The sequence below is a fragment of the Engraulis encrasicolus genome, chromosome 4 (assembly GCF_034702125.1).
Source record: "Engraulis encrasicolus isolate BLACKSEA-1 chromosome 4, IST_EnEncr_1.0, whole genome shotgun sequence".
Classification (NCBI taxonomy): domain Eukaryota; kingdom Metazoa; phylum Chordata; class Actinopteri; order Clupeiformes; family Engraulidae; genus Engraulis; species Engraulis encrasicolus.
Window position 1 is genome coordinate 52,373,453 of NC_085860.1, and position 13,443 is coordinate 52,386,895.

At 42.4% G+C, this 13,443-nt stretch overlaps 1 protein-coding gene across 1 annotated transcript in view; it reads right to left on the bottom strand.

The window, feature by feature from the left end:
• LOC134448122 (E3 ubiquitin-protein ligase rnf213-alpha-like) overlaps nt 1–376 on the bottom strand; it is a 195,616-nt gene extending 195,240 nt beyond the window's left edge. Inside the window, 1 exon segment of the mRNA XM_063197880.1 lies at nt 361–376. Within this exon segment, the coding sequence (XP_063053950.1) occupies nt 361–376 (16 nt within the window).
• Nucleotides 377–13,443: the final 13,067 nt, after the last annotated feature.

Here is a 13,443-nt window from a genome sequence, read left to right on the forward strand (position 1 = left end):
CTATATGCCAGAAGAACGTGTGCATGCTGAATTGAATAAGAGGTCAAGACTGGGCCAAAAATGTAATATTACGATATCCCGGTCCCATTTAAATGAAACTAACACCAAAATTTGGAGAATGTTATGCCCCACACTTTGAAGATGGCCAGAAAAAAATAAGTGGCGTAGGCGAAGGTTTGCGCTCTACCGAGTGCCCACAATACACACGTGAGTGAGTTGTTGACCAACCAGTTCATGGGCGCGTGACCTCGGAGGCAGTCTGCAGGCGAGCGTTGAAGGGGATAAGCAACTGCAGAGGTTGCAAGATCTGACTGCAGTCGCATTCATCCCGCGATAGTTTGACACCATGTGACATGTCACCTCGTTGACGCAACATCGACAAAATTTCGAAGTTTGACAGGAAATCTAACCGTCATGCAGCATTTTCATCCAGGGTGCATTGCTGTCTAAATGCGCATGCATGCGTTGACAACAGGTCGATCGCACCTAGTTTCTTGCTCGAGTCGCTGCGCTGGAGAGGGTAGTCGACAGTTGCCACACAACAGTGCGAATAGTGTCATGGCAAAGGCACCTTGTGCCGTTTACTGCTTCATTAGCAGAGTGAAGATACCTAAACTGGATGTTATGGATTTATGATGCCGTTGACAACAAAAATATAAAAATAAATGAAACTGGACTGTGTTTGCAGATGGAGAAGGTCGATAGCCTACGCATTTTTGTGGCTAATAACTAGTGTGTTACTGTCAAAAGTTGATGGAGCTTCTCTGCTCAGTGCTAACAATAGCTGTCAACAACACAAAAGGTTCTGTTTTTTCCCCGAATTTCTTTCGACCCCTCCGTGTGTCTTCTCATAAGTTTTGAACCCAACTTAAAATGGAACCCAGAGCTGTCACAAACATCTCCCGGACTGTGGAGTGTCCGAGCAGGACAGTAACGTGTGTACCGTCTCCCAAGCTCTCTGCGTTTGCAGACGATTCTGAATGGAATGTAACCGCGATGTATTAATCAAGTAGACCTACTTTCTGGGGTTGTTGAAGAGGTTGTGGACACGCATACTTCTCGTACAACTACCTGTGAGAACACCAAGAGTAAGAGAATACTTTGTTATTGGTTAGAATTTGACAAAATAAGCTTAGTTTCAGGTCAACATTTTGCAGATGCTGACTGCTGAGTGTTTTTGTTAGCGCGCTAACTAGCGAGCTGCTAATGTTTTAGCGAAGAAGAGCAGGGCTATTTATAAACACCTCCTTTATATTATAGCTGATATTATCTCCGATGGAAAAAGCAATGCCAAAATCTCAAGAGCTCTATTGTTTTTAGCGCCTAGCAAGATGGCAATATGCATGCAGACAGCAGCAAGTTCCATCCCAATTCTAGCTGCAATGTAAGACAAGTTTGGGTGTTGGGGGTCATTGACACATTTTTAATCCACATTCACATCTCAAGGTGCCGTTTTCATTATGATTTTGAGATCGCTGAACAATAGGTCACATTATGGCTAGTTGATGTATGGAATAGCGGACGACGAGGTGTCCCGATATCAAGGGAAATAATGGACGAGGCGGAGCGTTCTAAACAGCCCGACGGCGCAGCCGAAGGGCTGTTCGCTTCGCCAAGTCCATTTCCCCTTGATATCGGGACACCTTGTCGTCCGCTATTCCGCTTATCACCCGGTTACCAGCATTTAAGTATTAATTTATTAATATGTTGATCTAAGGCTTTGTGAGAAAGTAGATTCACCACTGCACTTGGTACGTTACTATGGGCACCACTTCCTAATCTAGTGAGACGCGCCTCTATCAGAGGCATGTAAGGACGCACGCAGAATGTTGGGGTGACTTGACAACCAAATGCAATAGAATTGAGGACTGGATTTTTGACTTGACAACCCGATGCGATAGAATTAGTAATGGGGTGACTTGACAACCAAATGCGATAGAACTAACGACGCAGTCTTGACTAGACAACCAGATGCGATAGAACTAGTAACGGCACTTCGCCAGAAAGTTAGAAAAGAAGCAACTTGGACGCCCGCACGCCCGCATGACATCATAGGTGTCCTGCTACCGGGGAGTAAAGGACACCTGCTCAGCCAATCAGAAGACGTTCCGTCTGCTCACTGGGTGATAAGGCTTGTTAATGGAACCTGTTAATGGGCTGTATTTTCTGTAGAATTCTAGTCATTGATTGAAGGCTAACACTAGTAAACTCTGCTCTCTGGTGATGCACAGAACAACTTCAGCTTGATAATGCAGTTTTTTCTGAGAATGTCTAAGGAGATTAGCCTGGCCTAAATATTTACAGGCACCACTCTCTGACCTAGAGCTAGTTCTATCGATAGCTGCTCTAGACTGTAGACATAATACTCCTAAAATATCTGCTGTACGCTACTGAGAAACCCATATGTCTGCAGAAGTCAACTCACAATCCCTAGCCACCAAAAAATTAATGAATTAAGTTGATTTGTATTTGTAATTTGTTTACATACTTTGTATTATTATTTAGTCATATCCAGGCATTTACATTTCCGTTGCATTTAAAGGGGAACACTTTTTTGAACATTAAGCCCGTTTGCTGCAGTCTCTGTTATATGGCTAATTTGGATTTTATCTCAACCAGCTTTTGGAATGGTCGTCTATGGGCATGTCCAACTCTGTTCTTAAAATCACCTTTAACACTTGTTTTCAAAGATATGCAACTCACCAAGTTCCTTAACATTTTTTGTAGCAAAATATGCCCTCTGTCAAGTTTTATGTAGCACTAGTGCAGAGCCCGTTGGGCCTATTTGCCCAGGTTGTGTTTTGTAATTTAGGCCTATAAAACTGGGGGCTTCCCTGCACTGTCCTAATGTGCTCATTATGGCCAGCCCTACTGCAACTGATTCTAAATCCGCAGTCAATTGCGGCCATAGGTAGGGTATTGCTTTCTGATTGTGACCATCTCGTTTTAAAACGCCCCTTGTTGGAAAGATGCACCTCGTTTAATGCGTTTGAACTCAAAATTAGCAGGTAGGCCTAAACTGTCCGCGAATGGAGGGAGAGGGAGAGAGCCGGTGTAGAGATTAACAAATGACATCAGTTTTAAACACATGGAGTTCTTGTGTGGCAGGTCAGGTGTTTGTAGCATTGTGATGCAGCCGACTTGAAACTTTGTTGCAAACCACAGTGCCCTGCATCCTGCAATTTGCAGAGTGGTGCGGGAGTTGTGCGTGAAGTAGATAGAAAAGACAAACATTTCTCATCTGTGTGAAATGCGAGTAAACTGAATAACAAAATCAAACATAAATCTCGAAAGCCTACTCCGTCAGAGGTTTGGGGTGCATAGGTAGCCTAGATAGATAGATTTTTCTAGGGAATCGCTGTAGTGTCGCCAGGTCTCCCCATGGCTGTTTCTATCAGTGGTTCATGCTGTTTGTTACTAAGCGCAGCGCATAAACTGAATAGTGAAATCAAACATAAATCTAAAAAGCGTCGGGTACGACGTCAAAGGTTTGTGATGCTCACAGACATTTCTATTAGATCGACCGGTGCAGCAGGACCTTTTATACTTGCTGGGACGTGATGTCATCACACCTTGTCCAGTTTCGTTCTGGTTTTAACAAAACTGCTGTCTTTGGCATTGTGACGTGGCGCAAAAGAGGTAAGGTTCCTGCCAGCGGCTTCAATGTTGGGTGCACTGCTGATTCCATGAAAATGTTCATATCTTCACTATTTTATGTCCAAACGGCGTCAGAGACACCGATAGAACTTTCTTGAATTATTAGATAGATTTTGTACATTAAGTTTCACTTTTACTTTCACAACATGGCAAATAAAAAATGACAAAAGCCATATTTGCCTTTAAACTTGTTAGGGACTGCTAGTGAACACCCCTAACCATATTGTGAGCTGTAGACAAGAAAACAAATGTTAAAGGAGATTTTAAGAACAGATTTGGACATGCCCATAGATGGCCTTTCTAAATTGAGACAAAATCTAAATTAGCCAAACAACAGAGACTGCAGCAAACATGAAGTAAACGATGAGGGGGACTCTAAAACATTGTAGACCACTCTGAAAGGGGGCTTAATGTTCATAAAAGTGAATTTCCCCTTTAAGGCAGGATTAAACACTTAGACCTAAGTAACCAATTAGGCTTACCTACAGTTCATCACTGTTTAAAAAAAATGGAATGTCTGCTTTTACTTATGTTATGCATCTAACATGCCATGGAATTTTAATATTTGTTGCTCATATTCTTCACATACTTTCTACTGCTTTTGTGATGTGATATGTAGCTACAACATTATGCATAGTTCCCTGTTGGTCTTCTAACTGTTTATATCAGCAAAGCTTATTGCCAAAAGAAATCATATGCCACATGTGGCAAATTGTAATGTTTATCGTTATTGACACCCATTTGATATCCTTGATATTCGAGTTGCAAAAGTCATTCAAGTCAAGTCAAGGACGAGGTGGTGCTTAAGTACCTCCACCTTTGCCCTACACTGGACAAAAATGCCCTTTTTGAAAGCTTTTTCCTTCCTTTTTTTTTTTTTCTTTTTAATGTACTGTGGTCCATGTTGACATTATCATTTATAAATTCTTGATGATCAAAAGCATGTGACAATAATGCCCCGACAAAATATCTATATAGCCTAGTAAGGCAGCTGGAAGTTCCACATGCCCCCCGCCCCCACCCCTTCAGCACCTGCCCCCCAAAATGTCTGTGCACGCCACTGATTGAATGAGAAGTTGTGTCTAAACATTTGGCCTATACTGTACATTGCAAAAAGCAAAGCTGGACTGGTCCTCACTTGTGTGGAGCAGTTCAGTGAAAGTGTCCTTCTTATCCAACACGTATCTCAGGATCCTGATGTTGATATCTCTTCTGCTCAGCTTCTCTGTGATGTTTGTTAATGTCGATATGGCTATGTTGATCCTCTCCTTCGCCTTCTCTGAGAGGTCCTGAATGAGTTTCTGCTCTGTGTCTGAAAGAATGGTCAGTTTGATTACTTTTACTCTGATTTTTTTATTCTATTAGAGATGTACACATTAAGCTCAAAACACATGTAATTATTATCATTTCCCCATGAATTTTGCTGATAAAATGTAAGCTTTTCAAAAGTTACCATGCAGTTGGAAAATGCTTTTGGCAGTGCTCCAATTCAAGAGATGCCAAATGACTTCTTCTTGGTCATTCTGGAAAATTCCATCTTTGTCTTTTGGCCAAGATTGTTCGATGATGATGGACAGAAATTTTCCAAACTTCGAGTTCCATGAATACTTTTTGATCTCCAGGAATACTTTTTCTACTCCATCCTCCGATTTATCCTGTAAAAGGCATTTTTATAATATAACTACATTTGCAAAATATATCCTAATACCATATCAATAACGTGGTGAATTAATATGGTGACGTTTGGGGAATGATACTAGAATGAGTAGTGTAAACGTTTGTAGCTTTGTGTAAAAACATCTTGTAGATGCACACCTTTGAGAAAATTTGGCCAGAGTTAACTAAAACTTGCATGTGTATTTCAGTTGTGGGCTGCAAACCATCCCACTCCCTGAAAATACACCTAAGTCACATAAAACTTAACTTCCACCATATCCTTAGCTCTTGTACTGCTGATATGAGATACCTGGCAAAGAGCGATGACTGCCTTGATAGCGCAATTCTCCATACTGCTGGCAATGTGTTGTAGAGCGCTACTGTTGTCCCCCATCTTTGAACAGTACAGACCCACCTGCTTAAGATAATCTTCCTGCAAACAGCACCACCACAAGGATAATCAGTCACATCAATTCACAGTGCAAAAATAGTGGACATATCAAGAAACTGCACAGCCACCTCCAGACATTTCTTGTTACCTCTTGAAATGTGCCTTCAAAATCTGTGGTGAAAGCATCTCTCCAAGTGTGTGTAAAGCTCTCTCTCTTAAAGCGGATGGAGATTATATCGTTCCATATCTGAAAGGCAGTGTAAGAAAACAACATTTAACAAACTAAAATTGGCTAACAAAACTATAGGTTACTTGATAATTCCGGTTCTCTGAGGGAGGTGTGGGAGACATCTCACTATGGGGAACTTCCTCTGTGCTGAAGCTCACTTCAATCACGCCTGCAGGGTCAATTGAGTGTGCCAGCCGTGGGGGGCAGCCACCTCTATAAATACAGTTGCGCAGCCCACAAAATGCAGTCCAAAGAACTTGCTTCTTCCTTGCTATGGCAAAAGGGGTGAGAAATCTCCTTCAGAGAAACAATTACCAAGTAATCTATAGAGGAAATGCAAGTTCCGTACAGCGCCACCTCACAAAATGCAGTTTCTGCAATTATAACAAAGCGATTCAAAGTGATGACAACCATCAAACGTATTGTATGGCTCAACTGAAAGAGGAGATCTTCAAAATAAGACCAAATTGACTCACTGTGGTTAATGTATGGGTTGATTATTTGAACTCATAGTTCTATCAATTGACTTGGCCAACTTCTCACTATGGGGATATTTAACAATGCCCATATTGCCCTTGCTAGCACTCTGGCTGCTGCCCTGCGCCCAGAACGACATGTTCCAGAGAATGCGAAGTAACATCAAGTGGCAGGGCAAGCCCAAACTAGCTGCTTGACAAATCTCAAGACACTGGGACTCCTGAACTAGTAGAAAAATGTGCCATCCAAAAATGGCGAAATTGTTATGTGGTGGATAGAAATACCAAAATTAGAATAAATCATCCTTAGGGGGTCCATGAATATTTTGGTAATTGGATTTTCTCTATAAATGGGAATTAAAAAATAAATTAAAAAAACGACTGGTTTATTTGATTTTTGGTTAAGACTTCACAATTACCTTCCGCTAAATGTCAACTAATGGTAAGGTATTATTATGTCGCCCCTGGGGGTTGGGGGGCATGAGCTCTGCTGCATAATCATGATTAATAATCGTGATCGTGATTATAATTTTTTCCATAATCGTGCAGCCCCAATATATTATTGTCATCAGCAAATGCTTAGCAAGTGTTATACAATTGATTTAATAATGATAAATCAATGCTTATAATAGTATTGTAGATGCACAAGAAAACCATTAGCTAGACATTAGTTAACTATTTATGCAGAAAGTTATTGTGAAGTGTTACCGATTTTGGTTTTGAAGGCCAAAACCAACAATTTACTTACACAGCATTTTTCTTTTATTTTCATTTTTTAATTAAACTTGACAAAAAGAATGTTGAAGTGAACAGAAACTGAAAAAAAAAGTAAAACAAGTATTATTCATTTTCTTGTAGCCGGAAGTCAGACAGGAGATGTTACGCGTTTCTCGTCTCCAATTAGCTACAACGGCTTGTCTATGGCTCCCTTCTGATTGGCTTTCATATGACAGCCAGTACGTCAACTCGCGCTTAAGGCGGGCTGGCAGGAGAAATTGCAGAAATGTCATCTATAGGTCAAATGAATTTAATTTAGCTTGGTTGCCCAAGGAGAGTTTACTGTCGTCATAACAGCGTAGTACAAAATGATGTCGAGGGGAGTACGGACATTTTCTTCTACGGTCAGTATTGGAAGCACCTGGGAAGCATGCAATGGCACTTCCGCGAGGGTCGGAGTGTGGAACAGGTCATAGGACACCGTGAATGTGGTCAGCTGTCCTTAATTACCCCCAGCAATTACTGCTGACCAACAGCTGCTGTTAATTTGGCCACAAACTGAACACTGACAACCGGATATCCTCTTTCGGCACATTTTCGCAGAGTTTCCGGATTTTGCGGAGTACGGAAATTGTATCCATCACGGTCTCGCACCCACTGACCATGCGCAAGGGAGTTAATTTTCCATCCACTCGTGTCCTCAGGCAACGCCCCCGTACTACACCTTGGCCAATGCATTTACCCCTGAGTGATTGTTCTTCTGTGTGAACTTTCTTTGCTGTTGGCGCGTCTAAAGGAGGCTGTGTGTGAGTTAAACTGCTGCAGGGGAGACGCATTCCAAATGGGTTTTAATTGTTGGTAACGAACGAGTAGGCTACTCTGTTCTTTATGAGAAAAGCTCCATGTAATGGCAACACCTTGGAATCGACTGAATGGCGTGAGCATGGGCATGGACGAGAGGGAGGGAGTAATTCCTTCCAGAGAAATTAGAATAGAGGAGAAGATTCAGTCTGATTGGTTCCCAGTTAGCTTTGCATGCATGCTGCAGTTTCTCTTAAGTGTCCACTAGTTGGCGAGCGTTGACAAGTCTTTCATGTGGGAAAATGTATGTAATGGAAAAGGGAGCCCATAGGTCTAAATGCCTTATAAATTGATACTGCGATTTCCAGTCACAAATCTCATCAACAAAATATTCCTGGTAAGCATTATGGCTGGTGTTATATACAGTAATAGGCTGTATTGTCAAATGTTGCAGGTGTTTCGTTTTTCCAGCAGGACAGAAGATTACGACCTGTACTCACTAGCATTCGCTAATGTTTATGGGTTTGGCCTCATAAAATCACAAAAATTATAATAGTAGAGAACTCCATTGACACCCATTCATTTTTCACTTGGTTTTGGGTTAGGGTTAGACAGTTGTGGCTAGTAGCTAGTTCCGGGAGTGAACACCCCCTGTTCCAATGGTAACTGCCAGGCAGCCACATGGAACGGGAAAATCTACGTGCCATGATCTCATGATCTACATGAGAATTGTTAAATAAGTACTGGCAGTGTTAAAACCAAGCAAGCACAACCCCCTAAGTTCCACACCCTCGTATCTGTCATTATGGAACTTTCTCTAGATATAGCATGCTGAGAAGCAGTCACACTAACCACAGGCCAACCCCGCTGTAACATTAATGCAAAGCGTGCTCAGGGAGCTATGCACAAAGCACAATGCATATTGCGCGGTCTACATTTAAAATCAAGCTCTCAAGTTACTTCCTAGAGAATCAAAACATGACCTTGCTAGCTAGCCTGTTCCTAAACATATGATGGGATGATAAGGTGTTTTGCTGTCATCAAGATAGGTGTAAAATGGAAGGTTGTAATGAAAAACAACATGCAACACAGCAGGAAGTAACCCAATTTTGGGTGAGTACTTTGGCACGCCTACTTTTATCTACAGAACGAAAACTGCCAAATGATATTAGCTAGCTAGCACTTCAGATGATGTGGCTCTAAACAATAGCCTGACCAGGTGAGTTTTGCATCGAAATAGTGTACTTGGAAGCTTCTGGAGTTGTTCTTTGGGCGTGAAAATGCATTTAGACCCTCAATTTAAACCTGGAGAGTCAAAGAGCGCACCCGTGACAAAAAAGCCTTTAGGCCTATCTCCGTTTGAATAGTGAAAAACGTTATTTCTTCTTAAACCACTGCTCACTTCGACTTGAATAACTTCGGAATGGAATACGCCAGGAACAAACTGTAAAAACATACAGACGGCTGACATTTTGGGCATTTGAACACCCCCTGACATGTGTCAGTAGGTTGTAGACAAAATATTCAATGGCTGTTCAAAAAATGACAAAAAAAAGATGAAATTTGCTGGGAGTCTACAGCTAAAATTCCAAAAAACGACTGGTATTAAAAGGCCTATTGTGCAATCAGTGCACACATTTGGGAGGGAATCTCTAGCGGGGCATAAGAACAACAAGCATGTGGTGAAAAATGCTGGATTTTAGCAGGGTGGGAGCAGGAGAAATCAAAACATATGCGGGCAGGAGCAGGGACTAAATATGATTTATTATGCGGGGGCTGGCGGGAGCGGAACAGAAACTGGCAGGAGTGTGGGGATGCGGGAGGGAGATTTAGTCCTGCGCAGATATCTACTTCAGGATCAAACTTGAATCTATTCTGTTATCACCTTAGTGTATTCTGAGTTGTGAGCTTGTTTTTTGAAATGTTTGGCCATCCACTGGCGGAGCTCTGTCATGGCATCTGACAGTAGTGCCAATGTCTGGGAACTTCCTTCGTTCGATTCCTGTTGCAAAACACACAATTAGCAGTCTTTCAGTCTCAACATATGGACATTCAACATTCATGCACAACCGTATCATCTGTATGGATACAATTTTAGAACTCCTTAATCTGTTGTAAATTAAAACTACATTAATCAAGGCACATGGAATTCACTGGATTTTTTTTTTAATGCTGTCACCAAATGGTATTCCACTTTTGTATAAACTGTATGATGTTTCAACAAACCTGCTGGTTACACAACAGGGTGAAGTCTGAAACCGCTCCAACCAGTCTCATGCAGGCAATAGGGACCTCAGTGATGCCCTTAAATCCATTACAGGTATTTTTCAGCAATTTCACAGAGGCTTTCAAGCATTCGGTGCCATAAGCCTCACTAAAGCATCTGAAAGAAATGTAACATTTAGTATTTATAAGTAAGACATTTGCAACTCATCTTCCGTCAAGGTCACGTGAGATTTGTATCATACGAACTGAACACACTGTTCCCCTTCTAAGCACAAGTGGCTGTTGATTCATTTGATGTCTGAAAATCATAGTATTTAGCATAATCACACCGTCTGTAAAACGGCAAAAAGGAGGCCGCACCACTGAGTTCACAGCATGCAAACGGGCTAAACTCCCTCCGTTTCTGGTTAACTGACAGCTTGAAATCAGGCAATGAAACCAAGTCGATTGTGGAAATAATTATCAGACAACATTTCCGTTGAAAAAAATGGAAGGGTAGTAGAGTAGTTACCAAAAGCTCTCATATGTGTTGAAGTTCATTTTTTCCCCCATAATGTAATGATAAAAAATGAACGTTCATGTGTTTCAGATTCATTGCACACCAACTGAAATATTTCAGGTCTTGTATTGTTTTAATATTGTTGATTTTGGCATACAGCTCATGAAAACCCAAAATTCCTATCTCAAAAAAATAGCATGTCATGAAAAGGTTGTCCAAACAAGCTATTATCTTTTGGTTTCCTGAGTCTTTAAAAAGTCCCAGCTTGGTTCATTACTCAGAACCGCAGTCATGGGTTAGACTGCTGACCTGATTACGTTCCAGGGAAATCCTAAAGTGTTAATCATCACCATAGCAGCGGCTCTCTTTACTGCACGGTCAGACACTGTATTTTCTAGACGAGTTGAAATAATTTAACGCATGTGGAGGCTCTCTGGTGCTGACTTTCTTCCACACCGGACTGTCTGGACCCCAACCGCATACATATCTCCATTGACATGAATGGTTAACGATCAAATCGGATACGTATTACTGCATGTAGTGTGTAGGGGGCATTGGCCTCTGCCGCTGCTGCTGTAATAAGGAGATTCATCCCCATGATGAACAGAAAGGGGAATACTGTGCATCCTGTTACAATGCCCTTCTCCAGTGGCTGCCATGTGGTGGTGAACTTGGCAGTCTGAAACCGAAGCTTAAATGACCCCAGGTAGCTGTTGATCATCTGGCTGATCTTGTCAGGGATGGGGTACTGCTCCGTGGCCTTGACGAGGGAATGGGACATGGACCCCAATGCATTTGCGAGGACAACTGCTAGGTTGCCCTTGCTCCCTTTGGCCTCCTAGAGCAGATGGCTGAGGATAGTGGTGTGTTCAAGGCATCCATATCTGTGGTCGAAAAATCACAACTAATCCATTGACTGCCATCTTTGGTGTGGTGCCAGAGGAATTCCCCATCTCTAACAGTCACTCACAAGCCATATCATTCACTCTCCTCCTAGCCCAATGTCTTACCCTTCTTAACACATTGAGTACCGACGACGTAATAATACGTTTTTCACGCCCATGCGTTGTATACCAAATATCATATTTTGAATCTACACCCTTCAATGGACAATATATGTGATTTTGGGAGCTCTGTGATGGACATAAATGACAACATTTGCAGTCACAAGTTTGTGTTATGATTTGGACATTTTTATTTATCTTACCAAGATGTCTGGATGCCAACCCATGTCGCCGACCGTAGACTATCTGTAATAGGCTCCTAATGATCGCGCTGCCTGCATTGATGCTACGGCTCAGCATTTGATTTCGTCACTAAATGATCCTGCAATGATGCTCTTTTACTCTATCTGTACCCCTTCACCTTGTGGTATGGTAGCTACAGGAAGGGCTATGGTAGCTATCTGGGATGCTGCCGTATTCGTGAATCGTGCTATGTTGTTGTTTCCCTAGTAAGGTCGGTGCCCATGCTGTAGCGCGTGTTGTGTCTGACTTCACACAATAGGTAAACACAGAGACCATTGTATATCGTGCCTTGAGTATCTTAACTTTCTGGACTTGCTACCTAGACCTTTACCAGATCCTTGGATCCAAATGGCACCCGAACTGTGATTGGAGTAATGCACTCCGATTTGAAAGTTTGATCGCCAACCAGATAAGAATTGTTTATTTGATTATTCGCCCCCATGTTGAACTTTCTGTGTCTTCCTATATGTGAAAAGCCAGAAGTTAGCATAGATGGCTACATATCATAAGGATCGGATGGGCTACACTCATATCATTGGGCTTTGCTTGGCAATAAAAGCTTGTAGAGACACACAGTTTTCACCTACAAAGAGGGCAGAGTCTCCACTTTCAAACGAGCCATAACATGTTTCAGTGGCCCTATCGCATAATACGCTGTGAGTCTACAAAAAACGTCAAAAAAGGGCTTAGAACGCTGGTATTCTACGACAATTCCGTGAGCAACGCCGGTATTCAATGTGTTAAGTGGAAGGACAGGTCTCCACCTTCACATGACCAGTGGGTCAAAGGTAGCCAGGGGTTGGATTAATGAACGGGCCTACCGGGCCCAGGCCCAGGGGGCCAGGCCAACTTGGCCCTGCGGCCACGACCCAAACAGGCCTTCAAAACCACATTTGCGATACTAATCTTTTCAAGTTGCTTCATGTGCCAGGCCAGCCAATATAGTGTACAATGTCCTGGTATAGTAGCTAGGCCAAGCCAGGCCCGGGGGCCCAAGGCGGCCAAAGCCCCAAGAGGCCGGGCCAATTTGGCCCCATGGCCTCAACCCACAGTGAGCCAGAGGCCCATGGCTCCTCAGCCACGACCCAAACCGGTCTTCATGGTCGTCTTCTTTCATGGTGATTCTAAGTACTATCAACCAACCATAGTTTTAGTGCATAGCTGCCATAGTAGTAGCCCTTTCAAAGATTAACCATGGTTGAACTATGAAAACTAATCATGGTTTTACCATAGATTTACCATGGATTATAGTTTATCGGTTTGCAGTGTAACCATGAGGTGAGTAGCCGTGGTATAATGGCTAGGTAGTTGGACTGTAGATCACAGGATTACAGATTCAAATCCTGCCCTCACCATTCCGTAGACCCCTGTAGGGACTATTACACCAAAGTTTAATTCATTTCCCTTCATTTTACGAATGGCCGCCATTTTGTAAAATGAGGACACCATTTTCTATACTGTACCTGATCAAATTACATACGCGGCTCAGCCCCGCCCCGTATGTATAAAGCCAGGTACAGGTATGCTATCGCTCTCTTCCCCGA